This window comes from Lemur catta, chromosome 8 (assembly GCF_020740605.2).
Source record: "Lemur catta isolate mLemCat1 chromosome 8, mLemCat1.pri, whole genome shotgun sequence".
NCBI classification, from domain to species: Eukaryota; Metazoa; Chordata; class Mammalia; order Primates; family Lemuridae; genus Lemur; species Lemur catta.
This window is the reverse complement of record NC_059135.1, coordinates 4122722-4148241: the sequence shown is the minus strand read 5'-3', so window position 1 is coordinate 4148241 and position 25520 is coordinate 4122722. Positions and strand designations below refer to the sequence as shown.

Below are 25520 nucleotides of genomic sequence, written 5' to 3'. Positions count from 1 at the left end.
GGGCTCTGGGCTCTGGACTGGTTGGTTTACATGTGCAAAGCATGCCCTGTGTCGGGTTGTTTACTGCCTCTAAGAATTGGGTAGCTCGGGGAGGGGCAGTCCCTCCAGGGCCAGCAGGGCCCCAGGTAGCAAAGCGTCAGATAGAGACGGGAAGAGGCAGGGTTACTGCAGTCCGTGCTGTGCAGAACATCTCTCTGCCACGTGAGCTGACGGCACCGTCTATCAGCCCGTGTCTGTTCCTGCACCTGGCTCGCTGGCGAGGCTGTCAGAGAGAAGATGACTTGTACAGGAAGGGAATGCCCAGCTCACCGCCCCGCCCGTGCCTCCTGGGCAGCTCTAGACTGTACCGTGCTTGGAAGCACAGCAGGACTGGGAAGGCGCCCGTGCTGTGGACCAGGTGTCCTCTCCACACGCAGGCCCGGCAGCTCTGGGCACAGAGGCTCCCCAGGTGGCTGGGCCCCAGGAGGGGTGATAGGCCTCTTTGTGGGCAGAGGGCCTGAAGTGCCTATGTGCCCAGCAGGGCCTCAAATAACGTCATTTCTTTCAACCTCATTTTGTTATCACATTGACGAGAAACAAAATCGATTCCTGAGTCAGCCAATGAATCTGCTTCCCTGAAAGTGTTTCTGCAGAAATTTTTAAAAAGCTGGTAATAGTAAAGTCATGTTATGAGCCTTAAGGACAGTGAAGTTGTTAAGGTCCCCTGAAAATGGCTTTAACAACAAAATCGATTCCTGGCCAGGGACACTGTCTCTCCGGTACCTCCCACACCCGAGGCCGAGCATGTGAGGTGGACTGGCCTGTCAACGTGGTCCCAGTCTGAGTGTGGGCGTGTGTGAGTGTGCCCTGCGATGGAACAGCGTCCTGTCCAGGGGGGTTCCCACCTTGTGCCCTGAGCTGCCAGGATTGGTTCTAGCCACCCACACCCCCAAAGTGGGATAAGCGGGTTGGAAAATGAATGAATGAATGAATGAATGAATACAAATTATTATAAAATAAAAATTCCTATGATAGTCATCCAAATGCACGACAATACATGCTGCAGTCTGACAGTGCACTGTCTGTGACTGTGTTTGAGTGTGTGGAGGTGCTTCCAACAGGTTCCCTTTGCCAACATTTATTCCTTGATTTTACCCACCAACACCATGGCCATCATCACTCACCAATTCACTGAAAATTGGGCAAATAAGTTTACTTGTTGTTATTAATCTTTCTTAAATGCATGTGTAGCTCACATCTATTTCAATGTTTACTATCAGGAGTGTTTTGAGTCTTTATTTTACAAGTTTGGTGAGATGGCTTTGTGACCAGAAATATGCTGCAGGAGCTTAACTCCCTGTGTACAGTAACGTTGGTTTTGCTATACCCTGTTTTGCTTAAAGCCGCAGTTTGTTTCAAGGAGCCTATCGATGGTGACGAAGAGGCCTTACTGTGCCTTTTAGTTTAACCTTGGTCAAAATGCACTTTCCGAGACCAAGCACTCTGGTAGTCACGGTTTCACAGGACCCTCACAAGCACCCCGGGAGGGAGAAAAGGCTTTTATTACCAATTCCACCTCCAGGTGCACCTGAAGCTCAGTGAGGTTGGTGCTTCCGCCAGTCACACAGGAGCGCGAGGGGGTATGGGGGGGTCCCACCCTCATCCGTCCACACCCAGGGTGGGCTCCTCCGCACACAGCCTCCACGGACGGGCAGAGAAGAGAACAAGAGCCGTGGTTGCCACGTTCTGGTTTTCAGTGCAAGACACCTTCTGGCTCCAAAAGTAGATAATTTTGCAGAGACTTCGGCAAGGGTAACAGGGGTATGAGGTCAAAGCATTTTTTGCCAAACAATTTGCGAAGGGCGCAGCGGCAGAGATGCTGCAGGCAGCGCGGGGTGTGGGCCAAGGCGAACAGGGACTGGTAGAAAGGCTTGTGCATCTGGAAGGGAAGGCAGGCGGGTCATAGTCTGTGCACGTGGAGCCAACATGCGTTTCCTTCCTGGCCCGCCACTGCCCGGACAATCTGTCCTTCCCACGGCTGCCTGGTCCCAGTAACCACACTGGGGAGAGGCGCACCATCCTGTCCTCCACCAAAAGGGTCTGTAACTTTTCTAAAGCTCAGTTCCTGCCAGGTCAGAGGGGACTCTGTTTAGGGTCCCTTCAGGTAACACAGGTAGTCCTGGGATCCCACTGTGCCCCGCCCCCTTTGCCCAACAGCCCTGCAGCTGCGGGGGTGGCCCAGTCATGGCTCAAGTCAATGAAACAGGGGGGAAATTTTTCTAGAGGCTTCTGGAAAAAAGCGTTCTCACTCTTTTTTAATGGACAGTCACTGTGGACTTTGCCGTGTGTAGATGTAATGCCCACAGCTGCCCTGGGCGTATCTTGAGCCAGGAGAAGAGGACGCTACACACAGGACCAGGCTGGTGCGTCCTGAAATGCAGCCAGAACCGTGGATTCGGGTGGCTCCGACGCCCACCTGTCTCTGGACACCGGTTGGGGAGCCCTGACCTTCCTCAGGCCAGCACGGGGCAGCTTTCTGCAGCCTGCAGCCGACAGCACCCCAACTATAGAGACGGGCCCCCGGATGGGTGACTATTCAGCCCTCTATGCAAATACGCCCCAGCTTCCCTTTCTCCTTCTCTCCCTCAGATGTTTTATACTTACCCAGATATCAGTAGTTTCCTCACCTGAAATACTTCTTCCGGAATCACCTCCCTCCAGGACTCTGACACGCGCAGCTGAGGGTAGGAGTTGAAGAGAACCTCAATGACCGCGGGGGATGGGGCACAGGTCTTCAGCACCTGGTTGGAAGAGGCGAAGGACGTTGTAGGGTGACTGGGTTTTGGGTGTAAGGGGGGGAGGGTGGGCAGAGATGGGGGTCTGTACTCTCTAGCTGTGTGACCTCACCATGACCAAGTCACACAGGGCACAGCAACAGCCACAGTACAACAGGGTTGCCGTAGGGGTCGAATGAGTTCATGCACAAAAGGACACAGGTAACAGCTCTGCAAGGGGGCCCTTCTTGTCACCAAGGTGGCTCCTATGAAAAGTCTGGGCAAAGTGCTTCAACATTCTAGCTCCCAAGGGGATATGCTGAGGGCTGGGCAGGCCCTCTTTGTGCTCCGAGGGCTGTTCAGAGAAAAGGGAAGAAGTTCTGCTGGGAGTAAGTCTGGCCCGAGGATGGTGTTCCCAATTTCTTACCTCAATTTTCTAATATGTCAGGAAATTGAGACTTGGGGGAAAAGAATTGTTTTGCTGCTGAATTTCCTTTTGACTTGGTCTTTACATTTTATTTTTGCAGTCCCCACTGGCAAAGATTCCAATTTTCTTTTATTTTTTAGAGACAGGGTCTTGCTCTGTCACCCTGGCTGGAGTGCACTGGCACAATCATAGCTCACTGCAGCCTCCAACTCCTGGGCTCAAGCAATCCTCCTGCCTCAGTCTCCCGAGTAGCTGGGACTACAGGCATGTGCCACCACGCCCGACTAACCTTTTCTATTTTTTGTAGAGATGAGGTCTCCTATGTTATCCAGGCTGGTCTCAAACTCCTGTCTTCAATCTATCCTCCCACCTCGGCCTCCCAAAATGCTAGGATTATAAGCGTGAGCCACTGTGCCCAGCCTGATTCCTATTTTCTTATTTGCAAATTTATAATTCAAGTCTATCAGCTTCATCACAAAGATGGGAGCACTATTTGCTTTTGTAAAAAAAAAAACTTTTTTATTATGGAGAAATTTGAACACACACAAAAGTAAACTGAATAGCACAATAAACCCCCATGTGCCCACCATCAACCCATAGGCAATCCTGCCATATCCACTCCCCCAATATTATTTTAAAGCAAATTCCATGTATCCTATAATTTCATCTGTAAATAGTTCAGTGCATCTCTTATAGGACCTTTAGAAGAAACATAAAGACAATATCATTATAACACCTGAGAAATTAATAGTTTCTAAATATATCTAATATAGTCAGGGTTTAAATTCACAAATTTCTCTTAAATGCCAGTATATTAACAAAATATTTTGTTTGTTTGAATAACAATCCAGATAGGCTGACACAGCGAGATTGGCTGCTACGATGGAGTTTTAGGTTTCTCTCTTTTGTTTCATGTGATTGATGTGCTGTAGAAACCGGGCTGTTTGTGCCACAGAGGTCTCCCTGTTGGGGTTTTGTTGATCTGATTCCTGTGGGGTTTGTGAACATGCTGCTCTCCCTCTGTTTCTGTAAATTTGTAGTTAGATTTAGAAGCTTGACCAAATTCAAATTTGATTTTAGAGAGGGGCAGGGCAACTTCATGGCAATTTTTTTTTTTTTCCTGAGACAAGGTCTTGCTGTCACCCAGGCTGAAGTGCAGTGTTGTGACCATAGCTCACTGCAGCCTCCAATTTGTGGGCTCAAGCAATCCTCCTGCCTCAGCCTCCCAAAGTGCCAAGATTACAGGAGTGAGCCACCGTGCCCAGCCTCTTTTTTAAGTCTAACATTTGCCAAGTGTTATAAAATTGTTTTTCCTATTTCTTGATTGAGAAAGCTGAAGTTATGGCAAATTTCTAAGAGCAGCCACCATATATCTGGGGCAGATGATGACCACAGCCAGGAGTGAGCTGGGCTCTCCGAACACGGAGTCACAGGGAAGGAGGTATTGAAACCACTCGCGGCCGCTCACTTTACCTCGCGCCTGCCTGCTTCACAGTTTCAGATTGAAACCCCTTTAAAATACAGAAAGACAAAATAAAAAATATTCATATTTCTTTGTTCAGAGATAACCACTATTAACATTTTGTGTATGCTGACGTTTTATACATTTAGACAAAAAATTAATGTCCAGTACATAGCAAAAATGGGTGAACACTGCAAATACTTTTGAAAATTGATCTTTTTTCCACTCAGAATAGATTGTGAACAATTAAAAAATGAGCATTTCAAGATCATTTTTGTAGCTATATTTTATTTTATGAAGGTATCATAAGGTGTTCAATGAATTAACTACTGTAAATTGCCTTAGCACTTTTTGACATAACAATGGACATCCTAGAACAAAATCCTAGCTCCGCCTGCCCCCAACCATTCTTATTTAAATATCTACTTGAATTCCTGGAAATACAATCGCAAGGTCAAAGAGTATGTACATTTTAAAGCTTTTCAAACAAACCACTGAATTATATGTGCATAAATTGGTGCACTTTTTGAATAACTGAGTATGAGAGTGACTCTCTCTCCCCACCCAAAGTATCTCACTAATTAATTATTTAAATTTGATGGGTACAGTATAGAATACTTACTTTTGCTGTGGTTGACCATTGCTTTTCTTCCTTTGTGAGCTGCTAAATTATATCTTTTGCTCATTTTTCTATTGGTGTGTTCATCTTTTTCACTGATTTATAAGTATACTTTATTTATTAAAATTATTTTTCAGGTAGATAATCATTTTGCAAATCATGCTCTTTTTTTCTCCTCAATTTTCATATATCTTATCTTATTACATTGGCACTTTTAAGTTCAATATTAAATAACAACATTAATAGCAAGCATAATCATCTTATTCCTAATTTTAGTAGGATTGTCTCTAATGTTTTGCCATAAACATAGTCTTGGATATTATTAATAGTTTCAGATAGATACTCTGTTCTATGTCAGAGAAATATCCTTTAATTCCTAGGTTACTACAAAGTTTAGGATTTGATTTTATTTTTTGCCTTTTTCTAACCAAGTCGATACAAAAACATTTTCCAATATTGACCCATTTTTGCCTTCATAAAACAGACCCTATTTGGCTATTCTTTTGTATATAACTTACATATTGTAAATTTAAAAAATATAATTATTATATCATTATATATCATAGATATACATACCATGCAAATACTATATAATTATTATATATAATATACTGCCAGATTCAATTTGCTAAGATTTTTGCATCTCTTTTAATAACTAAATTTGGCTTATGGTTTTACTTTTGAGCTATTTTTGTCAGGTTTTAATATCACTTTATGCTATGTTAGTAAAACTATCTGAGAAAATTTCTGGGTTTTTTAATACTTGGAAAGATTGATGTTTTCTTTTTTAGAGAAGGGATCTGGCTATGTTGCCCAGGCTGGAGTGCAGTGGCTAATTCACAGACATGATCATCATAGCTCACTGCGGCCGTGAATTCACAGGCTCAACTGACCCTCCTGCCTCAGCCTCCTGGGTAGCTGGGATTTCAGGCATGTGCCACTGCACCTGCCTAATACTAGGTAGGATTTTAAAAAGTAGATAATTATTGGAATTGAGAAGGCACAATAGATCCTGCATTTGACATTGTCTAAGCCTGGCATTTAGTTGCAGGTAATAATTTGATATTTTCAATTTCTTTTATGGTTATTGGCATATTGTTTTGATTTCTTCTTGAATCAATTTTGTTAATCTACATTTTCCTGGAAAACGATCTTCATTTTAAAGAAATTTAGCATTGCATATGTATCAATAAGGGTCCAATAGGAAATAGAAATTAAGTTCAACATAGGATTATTCCAGAAGCGTTTACTGATACAGGGCCTATTTAACCAGGTGTGTGTGCAGGGGAACCGACAAAGGTCAGGGCAGTAATGTGAAGCTGGTGGCAGAGTGATCACCACCGCTGAGCCTGAAGGATGAGTCGGGGGGTCTTACCAGATGCAGCAATCCTTGGTTGGGGACACATAGCCAGCCTGAGGCAGAGAGAGTGCCAAGAGAATAAATCCTCTGACCTCACTCTCCTTTCCTCCCTCCTACTGCGTGGACACCCCACTGGCTAAACCCAGCTGGAAGGCAGAGGGCCAGGAGCTTGTAGAATGAGGTCCATGAGGGCAGAGAGTAAATCCGGAAGGAGAGATCTCCACCATATCTATGAATAAGCACCCTCTTCTCATTTGAACTGCACTGTAATTGTATTTTCAATGTTTCTTTCTTGTTTAATCATGCTGGAGGTTTGTCTATTTTAATTTTTTTTTCAAGAAATTAGTTATTGGATTCTGTTGATCAGTTCTCTTTTAAAATATTCTAACCCATTACTTTTTGCCTTTATCATTATTAATTCTTTTCTCCCATCTCCTTAAGTATGTTCTGTTTCTCTTTCCAACTCCTTGGATTGACTGCTCAGTTAATTTAGTAACATTTTTTCCCTCGTATCATAATAAAAGGAACTTTTAAAATGGTACAGATTTTCCTTCCTTTGAACATAGTTATGGTCATAGCCACAAGTTTTAAGGCACAGTTCTTGCTGTCTTTATTAAATAGTCTGCAATTACATAACTATTGATGCAGTAGTTATTTGGGAGTGTGCTGTAACATTTTTAGATGGCTAAGTTATTTTTAAAAATGAACAACTTTTCACTACTAATTTTCACATGTGTTGCAATGTGGCTCTAGGCAATGTCTGTTGGGCGGGCATTAGAAGAAGCTGTATTTTGTTTAAAGTTCAATACATATTTGTCACATTTATGATTTGGAGCTTCTGCACTTTTTTTGCCTACTTGATCTGTGAAAGACTGAGATATGAATTAAAAATCACCTAGAATTATTTTTTCAGTCAATTTCTCCATTTTAACATAATATTTTTTGGCACATAAAGTTCCTAATGGTTATCGCTTCACTACAGCCTATGTCCTTTGTCAGTGTCAAAGGAATTTTTTCCCTCATTTTGTGTATTTCCCTGGACTTCTTCTATTTGCATATTGATATAAAAACACATGTTTTTGGTTTGTTTTTGCCAGAATTACCTCTGCTCATTTTAAAATTTTAACCTTTTTTTTTTTTACTTTATTTTAAATGTGTTTGAGAGTCTCTGTATCGATAAAAGGGTAGTTTAAGCAACTTACATTTATTGTTATAAATAATTTATTTGGTCTTCCTTCTATCTCATTTTATTATTTTTTACATTTCTTGTTTCCTTTGTTTTCTGGTTCTATTATATAGGTTTGTGTAATTTCTTTGCATTCATCTTCTGGATTTTGGTAGTATGTATTTTCTTTAAAATTCTACTGGTGATTACCTTCAAAATAAAAAATATGAGCCTATAGTTCTCTTTAAAATCTAAATAGTATCTTTTGTGTTCCAGAGATGCCATTACCCTTTGTCTCGTTTCTCTCTCTTAACCAGTTCTTCTCCTTCCTTCCTAACATCTGGAGTTTTGGTTCCAGGTTATGATTATCACATGACCATATTTTATGTTATGCATAGCTTTCAGTAATCATTTTGGTATCTGCATTTAGTTTTATAACCGGCTTTACAATGACCTAAGTTGTCTCTGTTGTAGCTGGGCTGCATGCTCACCGCCCGTCCTGTGAGCCATTCATTCCACAGATACTTACTGGGCTCCTAGAAGCTGGGGGTTGCGTCGTGTCTGCACGTTAGGACGGCAAGCTCCGCCTGCAGGGAACATTCTGGTCCCAAACAACAACAACAATACAGGTGCTACGGTCATAGGAGGGGGGGACTGCAAGGTGTTGGAAACGGCCCTAACCTCAGCCCTAGACTTCGGTGGGTGGTGGGTTGGCCCGGGAAGGGTTTCTGGAGGAAGTGACGTCCCAGCCGGGACCTGGCTGTGGAGGAGGCGCCAGGGCAGACAAAAGGCACGGAGAGGGCCCGGGATTCGAGTGTTCTGGGCGGAGAGAACACTGTGCCCAGTGTGGGAGGAGGAGACGAGCAAACGGTGTGGGCTGGGCGTGCAGTGTGACACAGGGGGTGGCCGAAAGTGCAACTGGAGCGGAAGCAGGGCGACCATGGAGAGCCTTATCTGCCGGGTAAGGAGGCTTGTGTCTTGTCCACGGGGAGACTTGGAGGGTTACGAAGGGAGGGTGATGGGATGGCTTTTAATTCGGAAATGCCACGGTGGCTGAATGTGCAGAAGAGTCTAGAGGAGACAGAGGCCAGTGAAGATGTTTCCACAATGCAGGGCAGAGATGGCGGTGGCCTGGCCTCAGGTGGCGGCAGTCAGGATGGGAACAGATCGAGAGCCACGAGGGAGGCAGAGCTGAGAGATTCTAGGGCCGATCTCCCATTCCTGAGCTCGTCTGAAATGTCGTCTCTGTCAGCCGGAGGACACCCAGCCCAATTAGCCGCTGTCCCCACCTGCCCCTGCCCAGAGCACCGGTGAGGGGGCTGCAGCCGGTGGACATGTCCGCCCCGCCCCTCTTGCTGTGTGGCCCCATCTGACACGGCTAATGGCTCTTCCACCTGACACCTCTTCCACCTGACACCTCTTCCACCTGATACCTCTTCACGTGGCTTCCAGGGAGGCTCCGCTTATTTCTTCTCTTACTCAGCTCCTACTCAGCTTCCCGGCTGTGTTATCTCTCTGTCTTCCTGATGCTGGAATGACCCCGCATTCAGTCCCTGTCCCTCTTCTTTTCCCTGTTTACTCTCACTCCCTGGTGATCGTCTCTGTTTCCCAGCCGTAAGTACCACCCATGGGCCACTGACCCTCAGAAGTTTATCTGCAGGTCAGTCAAACCTCTCTCAGACTCCAGGCTTGAATGTCCAACCGCTGACTCACAGCTCCCCTAGGCTGTGTCTCACGCTCAGCACATCAAAGACCAAACGCTCACTGGTCCAACCCGCTGCTCTGCGCACAACGTTCCCATCTCGGGTGACTCAACCCAACCTTCCAGGCTCTCATCTGATGCCTCGCAGTCATCCTTCACTCCTCCTCTTCTCTCACACTCCACACCAATCTGTTAAGGAATCCTGTTGGCTCTACCTGCAAAATACATCCAGAATCTGGTCACCCCCCCCCCCGGTCCACACCACCGTCACCCCTCGCATGGGTCACAGCAACACCCTCCTGACTTGTCTCTCCACTTCTGTCCTCCGGCTCAGGTGTTTTCCTACCACAGCAGCCAGAAGGATCCTTACAAAACATCATTTGGGTTCTGCCACCCCTATGTTCCAACCCCGCAGTGGCCAGAGTCATCACACTGTCCTACGAGACCCCACACGACCTGCGCTCCCTCTCCTACCACCTCTGATTTCATCTCCTTCTATCGTCCCACTAGCTCGTTCCACTTTCAGCCATGCTGGTCCCCTGACTCTGAGCACAGGACAGGCCCGTTCCAGCCGTAGGCCCCAGACCGGCTGCTCCGCTGCACCCTCACCTCTCTCAAGTCTTGCTCAAAAGTCACTGACCTGACTACTCTATTTAGAATTGCAACTGCCTCCCACCCTCTGCTTTCTCCATAGTCCTTATCACTTTATTGGCCTATTTATTATGCTCCATTGTTTTTGAACAGAAGAAAACCCTGTTTTATGACACAATTAAAGCAGAATATGATATGCATCTCAGGCAATCTGCTAAGAGACTGCAAAGACAGAAAGGAAAGTTACCACATTTAGTCCTCAAGTAGACAACATGACAGCACCATTTGTCTTAAACAGCTCATCCTAAATTCACCCAGTAACTGGGGAGGACGTCTGTGTCTGCTGATTGGCTATATTCAAAGGGAAAATAACCCCCCCACATTTTCATGGCAGGAAGTAGTTCTGCAATTTGGACCAGGTGCCTGCTGAAGGCAAGCTCTCACTCCCCAGTAGAAACTGGGGCAGGGCACTACTGTCTTCGCAATTTACATTTCAGTGTGATGGTTCCCAAGTCCTAGAGAAAGACAATCCTGAGTCAAAAAGAAAAAAGAAAAAAAAAAAAGACAAAGACCTATTTAGCCATTAAAACGATTTACCTGTATTTCAAAGAGGCAGAAAAAATTTACATATAAAAGTTTCCTTGGCCGGGCGCGGTGGCTCACGCCTGTAATCCTAGCACTCTGGGAGGCCGAGGCAGGTGGATCGCTCGAGGTCAGGAGTTCGAGACCAGCCTGAGCAAGAGTGAGACCTCGTCTCTACTAAAAATAGAAAGAAATTATCTGGCCAACTAAAAATATATATAGAAAAAAAAAATTAGCCGGGCATGGTGGCGCATGCCTGTAGTCCCAGCTACTCAGGAGGCTGAGGCAGTAGGATCGCTTAAGCCCAGGAGTTTGAGGTTGCTGTGAGCTAGGCTGACGCCACGGCACTCACTCTAGCCCGGGCAACAAAGTGAGACTCTGTCTCAAAAAAAAAAAAAAAAAAAGTTTTCTACATTAAATCTTTAAGAAAATGAAGAGAACAAAATCTCTCTCCTTATTTTCCAGTTGGAGGATTAAGTTTCATATTTCTCATTTGTATTTGCTCTTACAACCACCAGGTCTAGGGCCCTGGTCTTGAACTCATGGACATCAGAGTTCAGAAGGATGGTGCCTGGATTCAGGCAGCTGAGGGGTGGCCTTGGGCACACTGTGTGCACATGAAGAAGGGTTTGTGGGGAAGCAAAAGGCAGAAGAGAGAAGGGTGCTATCCAGGGCCCATCGGTGGGGGCAGTACAGGGATGCTGGAAGGACGGGTTTGTGCTGCAGGTGCTGGCCTGGGTGGGCTCAGCTCTGGCTCACTCCTGTGTCCATGCAGGTAGGTGAGATGATGATCAGGTGGTCCAGAAACCTGGGTTGATGGAGGGGCCAGGTTGCTGCTGCAGATTCAGTGTCTGGGTGTGGGGATAGTCCAGGAATCCTCTAGGTACCTATGTAGGTTTTTGGAGGGAAACTCCAGGAGCAAAGGTGCTGTGGGTGCAATTCCTGAGTGTTGGCCCTAGTCTTGGGAGGGGCATGGACATGTCATTACCTAGTGTGCATGTGGTGATGGGCAGGAATCACGTGGTTGCAGCAGGGTGGGGGTAGGAGTCTGCCCTCAGAACTTATTCCCTCTGTGTCCTGAGAAAAGAAAAATAGCTCAGAGCTATCCAAGCTGTGTGAGGTATTATTATGCTCCATGTTTAGTGTCTGTCTTCCCCATTCGAATGTAAGCTCCGTGTGGGCAGGAGTACTGTTTTTCCTCTCATCAGTTCACCCATGTGTCCCGAGGGCCTAGTAAGTTGCTGGTACATGACTGGTGCTCAATAAATAGTTGTTCAATAAGTAATTTAATACAAGTATGCTTTTTTCCTTTTCAAAAAATTGCATTAGAAAGGCATGATTGGGCATGGTGGCATGTGCCTATAATCTTGGCTAGTCAGGAGGCTGAGGTGGGAGGATCCCTTGAACCCAGAGGTTCCAGGCTGCAGTGAGCTATGATCGCACCACTGCACTTCAGCCTGGGCAACAGAGCAAGACCCTGTTTCCAATAAAAAAAAAAGGCACGTTTTATAAGCCCTTGATATCTAAAAGCGTCTTTCTTTCATTATCAAAATAAAACTATTTTAGCTGAGTATAAAATTCTAGTGTTCAAACTTTTCCTTTCAAAATCCACAGGTGATATTTCATTGTATTTTATGCTAATATTGCAGCAGAGAAATTAGTCCAGCCTGATTTTTATTCCTTTATGAATAGCCTGTTTTCTGCTTAAATACTCTGCAAGGTTTTTCCATGTCTTTTTAGAACATTTTCGCTAGAATGTATGTATAGGTATGTGCCTCCTGTCATTGATTTGCAGAGAACACCCATTCAACTTCTACCTAAAAGTTAAGACTTAAGTGCAGCTAAGTTCTGTTCTGTTATGTCTTTGGTTATTATTTCTGATTCATTTGTTCCAGGATCTTCTGCAGTCACATCACTTAACTGTGGGTCGGCGTTCTACTCTCTGTCCTTCATGACCATCACTTTCTCTTCTAGTTTCTTAGTTTTGTTCTCTTCTTTTGCACTTAAGAAGACCTTTTAACATTAGTCCTTCTTTACAGTGAACACTGAGGTCGACTTCTTAACAATCCAGATGATTAGTTTGATCCAATCATGGTAATTCCATCTGCCTTGCTAGTTATTGGTGCAGGAAAGGGCAGGTTTAAACCAATTGGGGACACTCCCTCAGGGCTTTTAGAAAACTGGATATGAACAGGAAACTGGCTGGCCCAATTGTTGCTGGAAGCCATCCTGTCCGTGACGGAGAGAGCAGCCATCCTGAGGACAGAGCTGACTCACCAAGGATGGCAGAGCAGAGAGTTACAAAGCACCTGGCTCTTTGATGACAACATGGGGACACTAAAACAGCCAATCCTGAAGCCTGTTACTTCTGTACTTCTTGTTGCATGAAATATCAAGATAACTTTCCTTCTTTAAAACTGTTTGAATTTGGTTTTCTGCCACTTGTGGCTGAAACCATCTGTATCAGAGTCCAATCAGGCAAAAGACATCATTCTAGATATTTCAACCAGAGACAGTTTAACACATGGAATTGATTATACATGTTATTAAACAGCTGAGATGTCCACAAGGGGAAGGTGAGGTAGCCTAGAGATAAGCCAAACAGAAAGCTGTCACTCTCAGAGCTGGTGGGACAAGGGGACGAGGTGGTCTTATCACAGTCCAGAGAGCAGGGCCACCTGGGGAGGTGGAACCCAGTCCAGTCAGGGGCTGCAGGGGCTGCCCACGGGGGGCTGGAGCCGTGAGGGGAGGAGCTTTCTGGTGGGTGTAGGGGTCACAGAGGAGATGCAGATGCTACACAAGGCAGAGAAAGAGGCGGCTTCTTTTTTCCTCCACACTCGAATTTCCCATGGTGCCTGCCATTGGCCGAACCCAGCCAGAAGCCCTGCTGATAAGGGAGTCTGTGTTCAGCCTGAAGGGGCCAGCTCTCTCCCTCGACCCCCAGGATGCGGAACAGAACACAGAACAGCAGGGAAGGATCTGCGGGGACAACAGCAAATTGTCAGCGCCCTAATGCATGTCATCAATTTGATTCTTTACCTATGAATCAATTCTGACTTTTCCTTCTTTAACGTACAATTTAACCTATGGCTGTTTTTACTTTCTTGGTATAACTGTATCTCCTCCATCTTCCTCTTCATGTCATTCTATTGACTTTTTGTCTTAACGTGTTAACTCTATGGATCACAGGGGCTATGTCTTCTTGCACTCATATGGCACTCGATTTCTGAGATATTCTTCTGCATTGTATGATGAGAGATTTGGGTTTCCTCTCTATTTTTGGACACTGTCCCATTTTTCTTTTTTTGTCCCTTTTCACTATGGATCCACTAATTTTTCTGTTTATTTTTCTTTGATTAAGGCAAGAACCAGACATGAAGTTTGTCAATACAGGGGAAGTCCGTGGTCCTGCTCTCCGTCCAACTCGGAAGACCGGAGAGGCAGAGTGGACAGAAGGGGACGAGGGCTGGGCTCAGCTTCATCCCCAGGTGGAGGGTTCCCCTGCTGGACCGAGCTCTGGCCTGGAGGCCTCTTGCTGCCACCGTCTTCCTAGCAGAGTTAGGAGGGGCCTCCAGGTTCCACCTCTGCCCCTCACTCCATCTCCTCGAATGCATGTCCACAGGCAGCCCCCACTGCCCGGCCACTCTTCTGGTAACATCCGCCTAGTTGCCGAAAGCTTACAGCAGTGCTGCAGCGGGACACTGGGCCTTCCTAGACTTAGACACAGGTTACCTTGTTGTTCCCGTGTTTTCTTTCTCTTCCCTCCTCTTGTCCATGTCTTCATAGATATTTTTAAGAGAACAGGATCAGCTGCTCTTTTTAAACTGGGCATCACATTGATATTTTAAGAATTATCACCTCTGGTCTCCTCCCACCCCAAATTTGTTTGTTTGTTTCCCAATTCATTACTGTCACCAGGTCAGGCTTAAGCAGGCCTTGGGGAAGGAGAGAGGCCACCCTGCAGAGGGAGCGCCCAGTGGGCAGGTCCAGGCTGGCACAGTCAACCATGTGTCCTCCCAGCCCAGCCTCGCCAACCCTTGCCCCTCACTACCTACAACGAGCTCTTGACGCTTGGTATTTCTGGCTTACGCAAGCCCCACTAACGTGCCGTTTCCTCCTGCATGGCAGTCTCTGATTTCAATCATCTCCCTTATGTGTTGGGAGAAAATCACGCCATTAAGAGCAGCTCACAACAGGCCCCTCTGGAAGGAGTCTGGTTGCATTTATATGGTACCCTAGGCAATTTCTGCTTCCTCAGGCCATGACCCTCCAGCGACCCTCCGACCAGCTCTGCCACTTCTCTGCAAAATGTTAAATGGCTCCCAGTGACTGCACAATGCAGAGGTGCCTCCACCCCTGGAAGAGCTGCTCTTCCTCAGAGCAAAAGCACCGCCTCCTCCTCTGCCCCACCCCCCAGGTCACAGACTGTGACAAAGTCTTATTGCCTGTCTCTGGGAATTCATTTTCTGTCTCTCCTCTGTTCCACCTCTCTGGGGCTTCCTGCCCCTCCCCGATCCCTCTGCTCTGTGCCCCTCACGTCTGCCAGGCAGCTGGCCGCCTTCATTATTTTTACGCCAACACAGTTTAAAAATCTCCGCTGCCTCCTTGCTGTCTGCCGGGAAGCGGCTGCCACATTACTCTGACATGCTGATGTCATTAGTGTCCACGCGCACTCTCTTCAGCTAATGAGGCGGCAGAAAGAAAATTAAGGGGAAATATCACACAGGCACATTGCTTTCTATGTAGATGGAGAAATAAAACAAGAGCAAGAAAAACAGAAGCACGCTACTCATGAGCTCTCATCTCCTCCTCCCGCTGGGGACAGGGGACTCACGCTGCGCTGTGAAGACAGCAAATGGAGCCCTGGGTTTTGACTACTGGTACCCCAGGATTCTCCCACCAAAAATCCGGTGAAATTGGGATAAATGTGTGAAGTCACTTTACCTAATTCTGTAATTAGATAAAAAGAAAAAAATGAACTTTAGGTCCCTATTTTCAGCATGGTTAATGCCCAGAAGGTGAGGCAAGACCAGGGATTTGCAGATGTTTCTAGAATGTGTCATTCTTGCCATCAACCTCCAGCCCCCTGTTCGAGCTGTCTGCACCCCTCACCTGGACTGCCACAACAACCTGGGGTTTCCCATCAGCCCCCACTCTGGCGTTTCTCTACCCTTGAGCAGACAAATCATTTCAAAACGCTCATTTGATTATGTCATCTCCTTCCCTTAAAATGACGTAACAGGTCCTCACTGTTCCCAAAGCAAAGGCCCAACCCCTTGGCACGGCCCTGGCTGGCCGTCCAGTCTCAGCTGGCTCCTCTTGCTGCTTCCTCTCCAGTGACCGGGTCATTTTTCCGGCCACACAGTGCTTGTTCTGCCCCAGGACACTTGCCCACACTGTTCCTTCTGTCTGGAATGTTTGTCCCCCCTCTTCAGCCTTCAGGTTGGGGCTCACTCATGACACACACTTAGGGGAACCTCCAACCACTTCCCCCCAGCAGGTAAAACCCCCCATTTGGCACCTTCCGGGAGAGGTTAGCCTTGGCTTTGCAGGGCTTCTCACCAGGCAACTTCACACTGGTGTCTGTGCTTGTCCCACCCACGGGACAGGTGGCTGCACTACGAATGCTCCTGTTCCTCACTGTAATCTCAGTACCAGGTACAGGAGGTCCCAAGGAACGTTTTTGGAATGAATAAATAAGCACCTAAGGGATGTCCAGGGAAGCCCAGCCAACACCTGTGTGCTTTGGGGGAAACCGTCATGGCTGGTGTCGTCCCTGCACTTCCCCAACTCATGGGCAAGTCTGAATTTGAATTATTTACGACCACCTGCAGGTACATCTGCACCGCTTGCCCTGACCTCTGCTCCGGAGGTAACAGAAGTGCCTTTGGGAAATATCACAAAATAGGGACAAGGTGGGAGAGGCTGGAATGTGTCAGCTACACACATTGCACATGAAAAGTGCTCATGGAAGGGGGTCAGGTGGTATCAGGGGACACCAAATGAACACCTGTGGAGGAGGCAGGGGAGGGCAGTGATGTGAGTCCCATCTGGTGCCACTTCCTTCCAGCCCTGTGACTGGGGCGGTCATGTCCCATCTTGGAGTGGGGGCTGGACGCAGTGCCCTGGCACACTTTGCGGTGCTCCAGCATTTCCAGAAATGCACTCTCCAAAGAGTTGGGGTGAGCAAAGTCGTGCTTCCTTACCGTTGCCCAAATTGTCTTCTAGGAACAGGAGGGGCAGGAGACACCTGAGCGAAGCCCTTTATTCCAGATCAAGCATCCAGCCCACAAAGTCCACTTGCGGCAGGTGCCAAACAAGCGTCCTCCGCCTGCTCCCCCGAGGGGCGGCCCCTCAGGGTCCCGACACCTCCAGACTCCGGTCCTGGCTGCAGCTGCCGCCGCGCCTGCCCTCGGGCCGCGTCTCTGCCCCTGGTGCCGACTCGCCGGGCACAGAGGCCTGGCACCGTCAACACGCGGCGTCCCGACCCTGACGCCCTTGGATTTTCGCGGCGCAGCGCGCGCGCGGCTCACATGGACACCGCCTGTCCGCCCGCCGCTGGGACGGCGCCTTTTTTGGGCACGGGGACCGTGATTTATGCCCAAGCTCGCGGTGACACCTTTGCCTCAGTGACCCCGCGCCCCGCGGGCGTCTCTTCGCATCTGTGTGCGGCACGGCCGCTGCCCACGGGCGGCGCGCGCCGGCCTGAGCCTCCCCGGGGCGGCGCAGGGGTCGGCGGAGGGGCCGGCGGAGGGGCGGGCTGCCGGGGAGTCCGGGCGCCCTCTGGGTTCGCCGGGCCAGGCCGGCGCCGCGCAGACGCCGCCACCTCCGCCGAGCGGCCCGCGTGTCCCTACCCGCCGTCTGCTCCCGCGGCGGGGGCGCCCCTGGAGGGCTGGGGGAGCTCAGCGCACCGAGGTCGCATCCTCACTTCCGAAGGTTTAAGGCAGGCACAGGAATCCCTTTCTTTCACTCAACGAGCACGGGTGGAAAGTCTGCACCGGCGGGTGTGTAGTGGTGGGCACCGCTTTTTGGTGAAAGCCTCAAGGAATTACGATTTTTCAAGGAAACTTCAATTCTTTCCACAATAGTGCGGAACTCACTGGAAGTTGGTTGATAAGAACTTCTCCTGGCCTCTTGGCAACCCACCCCCGATTCTGCTATATAACAAAATACCCCCCAAACCCAAACCTACCCCCAATCTGAACAGAGGATGAGCTGCACCACTGACTGCAGCGCATTCCTGTGTGCCCGACACAGTATTGGGGGTCCCAGAACAGGGCCCCTGAAGACCCAGAGGGAGGCACGGTGCCTTGTCCTGCATCTCCTGGGCACGGTGGGGTAATTCCCACCGCCACGGAGGCAGGCGTTCAGGAGTTCCAGGTTTTGTTCCCAGAAATGATGCTGTGGGGCTGCCCCTGGGACTTGAAAACCTGGGCAAAGATCACTCAAATTGAAATGGTATCAAGGCTAACTAAGGATTGTTCTAGCCACTACTGAAATATACTGATTCCTTTTTTCTTTAAAAGAAATTGCCCCAGATATTTTCTACTTGAGGCCCATCCTGTAACGTCTGTTACTCTTTTCATTTTTTTTTTCCCTTAAGAGACAGGGTCTTGGCCGGGCACGCTGGCTCGCGCCTGTAATCCTAGCACTCTGGGAGGCCAAGGCGGGTGGATCGCTCAAGGTCGGGAGTTCGAGACCAGCCTGAGCGAGACCCCGTCTCTACTAAAAAAATAGAAATAAAAAAATTATCTGGACAACTAAAAATATCTATAGAAAAAATTAGCCGGGCATGGTGGCACATGCCTGTAAGTCCCAGCTACTCGGGAGGCTGAGGCAGTAGGATCGCTTAAGCCCAGGAGTTTGAGGTTACTGTGAGCTAGGCTGACACCATGGCACTCACTCTAGCCTGGGCAACAAAGTGAGACTCTGTATCAAAAGAAAAAAAAAAAAAAGAGACAGAGCCTTGCCCTATTGCCCAGAATGGAGTGCAGTGGCACAGTCATAGCTCACTGCAACCTTAAACTCCTGGGCTCAAGTGATCCTCCCACCTCACCCTCCAAAAGAGCTAGGACTACAGGCATGCACCACGACCCCCGGATAAATAAAAAAAAAATTTTTAGAGACAGGGTCTTGTTTTGTTGACCAGGCTGTTCTCAAACTCCTGGCCTCAAGCGACTCTCCCGCCTTGGTCTTCTGAAGTACTGGGATTATAGACATGAGTTGCCATACGTAGTTTCATGACGAGGGATGAGGTGTGCGTTTTGGTTTAATGCAGACACTATGTGAATTGGAGGGCAGTGGGTGAGTCTTATTTCCATGTTATAGGATGATCAACCAAGCCTGCTAATAATGAGAAACATTAAAATGTTATGAACATAAAAAGTAAGTGTTACAGAATGTAAAAATACTGGCACTTCTCCCCTTTGAAGAGTCACCATATTGAAATTACTGCATTAATAAAGCGCCAAAAAGAATACTGAAAGACAGGGCGAGAGAGCAACAGAAAAGTGTCATCGTGTATGTCAAGTAAGGAAACACTTTGGGAATCGTCTCGGTGGATGTTCCATGTTCACTTAACCTTTTGAGGACGCGATCTGTACTTTGAATGCATCTAAAGCGAAAAGTTAGCATTTGAGAGAAATGTGTGAATCTCATTCTTTCAGACCACCTAGAATATTGTCCTTTTGAATATTAGCTTTTTAGCTATTTGTTCAAAACATGTTCTTGCCTATGACTGGTGAATCTTGGTTAATGGGAATAATTTTAAAATTAAACACACCCAAATTTTACATCAAATGGGATGTCTTCCCTTCAGTGATGTCTTTCTGGAGAACAGTGTCTTATTCCAACCAATATTTTGGGAACTTTTCTTCTGAAAACATTTCCAGTCTTTTGGGTATTTTCTCTAATGAGAAAATTTTCTTCATCATAATTATTTCTGGGTAGATCTGACAGGTGGCAAAGTGACAACTTGCTCAGAGTCAAGTCTGCAAGGGCAAGCCAGCAGAACAGGGGTGAAGTCCCAATACAATGGTGACCTGGACAGGGCACTTCACCTGGTTGAAACCCAGGTAGAATAAGAACATTTGCCTGGCAAATTTTGCAGCAGTGTGGGGAAGACTGAATGAGAGAAATTTGCAAAAGTACAAAGTGTTATCATTAATAGGGTGGCTGATCAGATTGGGTAATTTTGTTTCAGATCAAATGCCAGATACAACAAGAGACTGATTTTCATCGTTCTGAAAAGTATGCCAAAAGATGAGCTGCCAAAATATTTTGGGCCATAATGGCATCAGCGAAATCAACTGCTTGGCGTTTCCAGGTGACTGCTTTGAAAGGGTACATTCTGGTATGCTCACTGACATCCAACGTCTTAATTTTCTGGTGACTCTAACCAGAAGGCCTCTAGGCCCTTGCTCCTCAAAGTGGGCTCACCCAGGCAGTAGCCTAGGCCTCACCCAGGAGCTTCTTAGGAATGCAGAATCTCCCACCCCGACCCCCTGGATCCTGATTTGCATTTTAACAGGTGCTCAAGGGGCGCTGAGAGCAGCATGCATCCCGGGCCCCACAGGCCGAGTCCCTGCGCTGTCAAGCTCCGGGGCGCTCCTCGGCCACCTGTGGCGCATGCCAGCCCGCGGGGTCCCGCCTTACCTTGGCGAAGGCGTCGGGCCACACGGTGGGGGAGCCGTGGTTGAGCAGCGCCTGCACGGTGCGCTGCGGCGCGTTCTCGGGCGCGCAGGCGGCCGTCTGCAGCGCGCGGGCCAGCGGCGAGGCGCCCCCGTAGTCGAGCGCGCTCGCGTCGGCGCCGTGCCGCAGCAGGAGGCGCGCCAGGCCGTGCCGCGCGTGGCCGCAAGCCTTGTGCAGCGGGCTGCGCTCGTCCTCGTCGCGCGCGTCCGCCGCCGCGCCCCGCCGCAGCAGCAGCGCGCACAGGCGCAGGCAGCGCGTGTGCTCGTCGGGCCGCAGGGCCGCGCCGCACGCCGCGCTCAGGGCCGTCTCGCCGCGGCCGTTCCTCGCGTCCACTAGCGCTCCGTGGCCCAAGTAGAGGCGCGCGTGCTCGTCCAGGCCGCGCTGCGCCGCCACGTGCAGCGGCGTGTCCCGGCCCGCGCCGCCCGCGCGCTGCACCGAGGCGCCGTGCTCCAGCAGCGCCTGCGCGCACCTGCGGGGAGGCCAAGGGTCACCGCGCGCCTGGGGACAACCTGCACCCCGCATCCCGCACCCCCGACGGCTGCGCCGTGGCTGGCGTTTATCGGGCGAGTGGGCTTCCTAAAAGGTCGAGGGTGACCCCGAGTGAAAGCACACGAGTTCGGGTCTCCGTGTCAAGGCTGGAAAGTGACTTGGCGTGTTCTCATGTGGGAGCTAAAAATGGGCATCTCATGAAGATAGATTGGTGGTTACCAGAGGGCGGGGGATCGAAGGGAAGTTGATTAATAGGCACGAATATAGGGTTTGATAGAAGAAATAAGACCTAGTGTTAGATCAGTAGGGTGACTATAGTTTACAGTAGCCCATTGTACATTCCAAAACAGCTAGACTCATGCAAATGTTTAAAGCGACGGCTGTCCCAAGTACACTGATTTTATGTTTACAAATTATATCAATGTATTAAATTATCTCGTGCACCTTGAAACTGTGTACATCTTAAAAAGAAAAACCTCAATAAAGATTAGAAGAAGAAAAACACTAAGTTAAGAATGAGATTATGGCAAACACTGAGGCCACGAGCCCCACTGGTTACCAAATGGTGGAAACAGCCAGCGACCTGCCGTAAGAATCCACATGCAGAGTCATAACTTATGACAAAATTGTAACTGTTCGGTGCTCCTTGGGAAGGTGATGTGGTCCAAATGGTAGTGCTCCAGGCACTGGTGACCTGGGCGCTTTGTCGTGCCTGGAGGTTAAGGGTCTGGCAGGCATGGTTTAGGGAGAGGCCCTTAGAGGGTCAGGCTGTTTCCAGCCGCTTGTACCTCTCCTGGAAACCGCTCAGCTTTGGTGAGACGGGGAGGCAAGCCTTGCTTATTCGTCCTTGGTCACCTCTGCTTCACTGCCATCAGCTTTGGAGTCTGACTTCAGACCACAGCCTCCTTCCCCTCGAGCTCACCCACACCTGTTGGTTACTGGTCATCTCTGCTCCTTGGAGACCTGAGTCTTTGACCCCTTATCCGTCTCAGCCCTTCCTGGCTTCATTCCCCACCTGGGCAGTGGGGCAGTCACTTTCTCATCCACACCCTCAGTCTCCTGGAGTGGAGAGGACAATGGGCAACCCCTACTCAAATGGCCAAGTCTTCCCCTGGAATCCAGCTGTCGTCTGCCCCTCTTCTCCATGTGCCCGCAGAGCCCTGTTGGAGGCAGCACCATTCACGAGGCTGGCTGGGCCTCAGGGCCCTTCAGCGGAGACTGTGCAGCTGTAGGCCAGCTCTGCATCCTTGGTGTTTAGTGAGTAGCCACTCCTGATGCTGAGCGTGGTCCTCATGCTCCCTCCAGTGTCTACTCTCCTCCCTCCCAGCAATCTACTCCTGCTGGATAAAGCCACGTCCCTTTCCCTAGGACACAGGACACAGGACACAGCATGATCCAGCTCCCATGGGCCCACCAGTTTCACCTCCTGAGGCCCCACCCCTATGCTTCAATCCTACCTGACCAGGTGTGGTTTTTAGAACACACTTGCTATTTCATGCCCCCTTGCCTTGGGTGTGCCCCTTCCTGGGACACCCTGTCTCACACGATAGCCTGGACGTTTCTATCTTTCCTTCCTCTAGGAAGCGTCCCCAGTGCCACCAGGCAGAGGGCTCACACCTCTGTTGTCACATGCCTTGTACACACGTGCCTGGGTGCAATGTTTGTCATGGTGTATTTCAAATGTTTGTTGGCACCTTTGACTCCTGTCTTAGACCGTTGGCTCCTTGAGCATAGAAATGGGAGTTTATCTATCTCTGATTCTCAGCGCCTGGCCCACTACTGCTATTGTCTAAAAGTATGCTGAACAAACGCATTTCCTTAATTAACATCTTTCTGCTTTCCTCCCTGTTGCTGTTGTTTTCCTGATTATTTACCTAACTGGGGCTCTGATAGAGTTCATCCACTGAGGCTTTCAGAGCTGACAGCAGCTGTCCTTAAATCCATTTATATTTTTACCTAGCAGCTGTCAGTATTTTTATTTCTTTCTTTGTGTTTCTCTAGCTTATATGTCAGCAGTATCTTGAGAAGTAGTCTGCCTTGGGTGAAAGATCTTTACAAACAAGTACAGTTTGATGTGAAATGTCCTTTGGGACAATAACCAGCTAAGAGAGAATGCAAATTTTACAATCAGAGTGCTTCACTTTGCTTCCCACTTGCCTCTCTGGGAGAAATTTTGAACAGTGCAGCAGGAGGTTAGAAATCAAGGGTTCCGTCTCATTTTGCCACCGAGCCTGTGTGCGCTTGCAAACAATTACCAAACATCTTCTTCTACTTTCTTTCTTTCTTTTTTTTGTAAGCAGCTCAGCCTCTGTAAAGAAGTCCACAGGGAAATACAGCCAGTCCTCTCTGCCACGTGTACAGCCTAACTGGCTAATGGCCAGGTTGCTGTTTGCAACACGGACACTTTTCAGAAGAATGAGGATGCTGGCCCACCCTCTGGAGGGCTGCAGATGCCCTTTTCATTTTTAATGAAGAGCTTCTAATTGGCTAAACCTTGGCACTTTCTTACAGTGGGCAATGGTTTGAGTTGCAGGACCACAGGCGTGAGAAAGAAACAGCACAACAAGCTGACTGGGGCATGTCTGGCGGGCACACGCTGGCGGTCATTAAAGACGAAGGTGCAAGAGCTTATTTAATGGCATGGAAAGGTATTTACAGTGGGTCTGTGAAAAGACCAGGTTGCAAAACAGCACTATATGGCCCTATTTAGAAAAAGCACAAATATATCTATATGCATAGAAAGAAAGCCTAGGAACTGATAGGGCAATGTGTGTTTATCTCTGGATGATGGGATGTGGGGGGCTTTTATTTCTTTTTTGCCTGCCTGTATTTTCAAATTTTCCAGACTAAGTTGAGTTATAGTTTGATATAAGAACACCAAGAGAGGTTATTAGTAACAAAACCATCCCCCACCAGCCCCAGCAACAGCTCATGGATGCTAAGAATGTCCCCTTAGCTTTCTGGGTTCCCAGAATACTCTCGAGTTTCCCGTTGATCGGTTCAGGCGTAAGCAGTGGTCTTGGAAAGGGTGTACGGCCAGGCCCACGAGAAGGTGAGTAGAGGAGAAGGCTGGGCTGGGTACGAGTCACCAGTGATAAGCAGGGAAATGAATAACAGCCTTGGGGACTCTCAGACTGGGACCCAGGACCCAGGCCCATCCTTGAAGCACTGTTCATCATTTCAGTGATCTGTATGTGTCAGTATCCTCAGTCCGAGGAGAAATGGCCCAGTCTTTGCAGGCCTGTGCAGGGGAACCTAGCCTTGGCTGAGCCCTTTATAACCTCCTAGGTGAGACTTCGTGAGCTGGTTTCCTGCAACCCTGATCACAGGCAAAAGTCAGGAAGGCCCAGGGTCAGTGTAGAGCAGTCGCCGTCGGGAACCAAGGGTAGAATTCCCATCTGAAGATGTCAGAACGACTTTGTCTCTGTCTCATAGCGATTAAGGAGACATCGTGTTGTCTCAACAGCCTCTGATATGAAGCAACTTGGACAGACACACCCCCAGATCCCTCATCCCTGTCTTTGATAATGACTGTGGTGACAGGCTGCTACAGGAGCCCAAGGTTGACAGTACAAAGAAGAGTAACTTGAGCCAAAAGGCAGGAGTTAATAGAGATGAGCCCATCAAGGGCTGTTGAATCAATGTCATTTTAATTCATTTCTAAAGGGGGAAGTAGGACTCGGGCCACCGCCCCCTCCCTCGCCCCCCACTGCTCCCGTCCACCCTCCAGCATCTTCCGGAGCATAGTCGTGCCTGGAGCGAGGTCCGAAGGCCTCAGTCTGGGCTTCCCAACGTTCGCCTCTCCCTTTACCCACCTGCTCCTACCTGTGCCCCACCCGCCTGCCAAGCTTCATGCTCCCTGTGCGCCCCCCCCAGACGCCCTTCTCCAGGTTTCCTCATCCCATCTTCCCTGCCGCCCATTCACCCTATTTATACAGAGCCCTCAAACTGGTACTTCACTGTCTCCTGGGTCTGGGCTGGAAGGTCTTTTGGATTCCCCAGTACTTGGTATTTTTTTTTTTTTTCTAACAAATGTTATTGTTATCTTTAGTCCTTGCAACAACTCCGCATTGTAGGTGGAATTTATAGTTGGAGAAACTGAGGTCTAAAAGAAGACCAACAACTGGCATAAGGCCATACGGCCAGGAAGTGGCAAAGCAGAGGCCTTGACTGTGCTGTGTGGCTTCCAAGCCTCTGTCGTACCACCCACCTGCTGCCCCTTCCACTGGTGTTGTTTGTCGAGCACCTACTATGAGCCAGGCACTGTTCTAGGCATTTCCACAGGTCATTGCTGCACTTTTTTCATTCATTCATCCATTCGCCCCATGCTCCTTTCAAGGCAGAGAGGAGTGTTTACTCTGTTAGCGCTCCACGGGAGCTCCTGGCCAGACTCACTGACCCTGCACTGAGGGCTGGACAAGGGAGGGGTCAGCCTGCCCGTGGACCTCGTGATGGGGTGGCACCGTATCCCCGTTCTTACCCAGTCCTCCCAGCTACCCTGCACGGTGGAGTCCGCTCTCCCTGGTTTTTGGTGAGGACTTAGTCTTTGAGTTTAAGTAGTGGTCTAACAGGTAGGGACCGGGAAGATGCTGGTGGCCTCACTGTCAGCACATCCTGCTTGGGATCTGAACTCCAGCCACCACTGGGTAATACGATGAGTCAACAACCACCAGCAAACGA

The 25520-nt window shown here is 48.7% G+C and overlaps 1 protein-coding gene and 1 non-coding gene across 2 annotated transcripts in view; one reads left to right on the top strand and one right to left on the bottom strand.

Moving 5' to 3' along the window:
* The first annotated feature begins 590 nt into the window (after window positions 1-590).
* Window positions 591-721, top strand: LOC123644255. Its single transcript, XR_006737072.1, has one exon. It is a non-coding gene; the product is annotated as a small nucleolar RNA SNORA33 (small nucleolar RNA).
* Window positions 722-1632: 911 nt separating this feature from the next.
* ASB18 (ankyrin repeat and SOCS box containing 18) overlaps window positions 1633-25520 on the bottom strand; it is a 60858-nt gene continuing 36970 nt past the window's right edge. The window contains exons 4-6 of the mRNA XM_045559278.1: window positions 20316-20820; window positions 2667-2780; window positions 1633-1918 (exon numbers count right to left, since the gene is read on the bottom strand). Of these exons, the coding sequence (XP_045415234.1) occupies window positions 1733-1918; window positions 2667-2780; window positions 20316-20820 (805 nt within the window). The 3' untranslated portion in view covers window positions 1633-1732. The remainder of the gene's footprint in view (window positions 1919-2666; window positions 2781-20315; window positions 20821-25520) is intronic.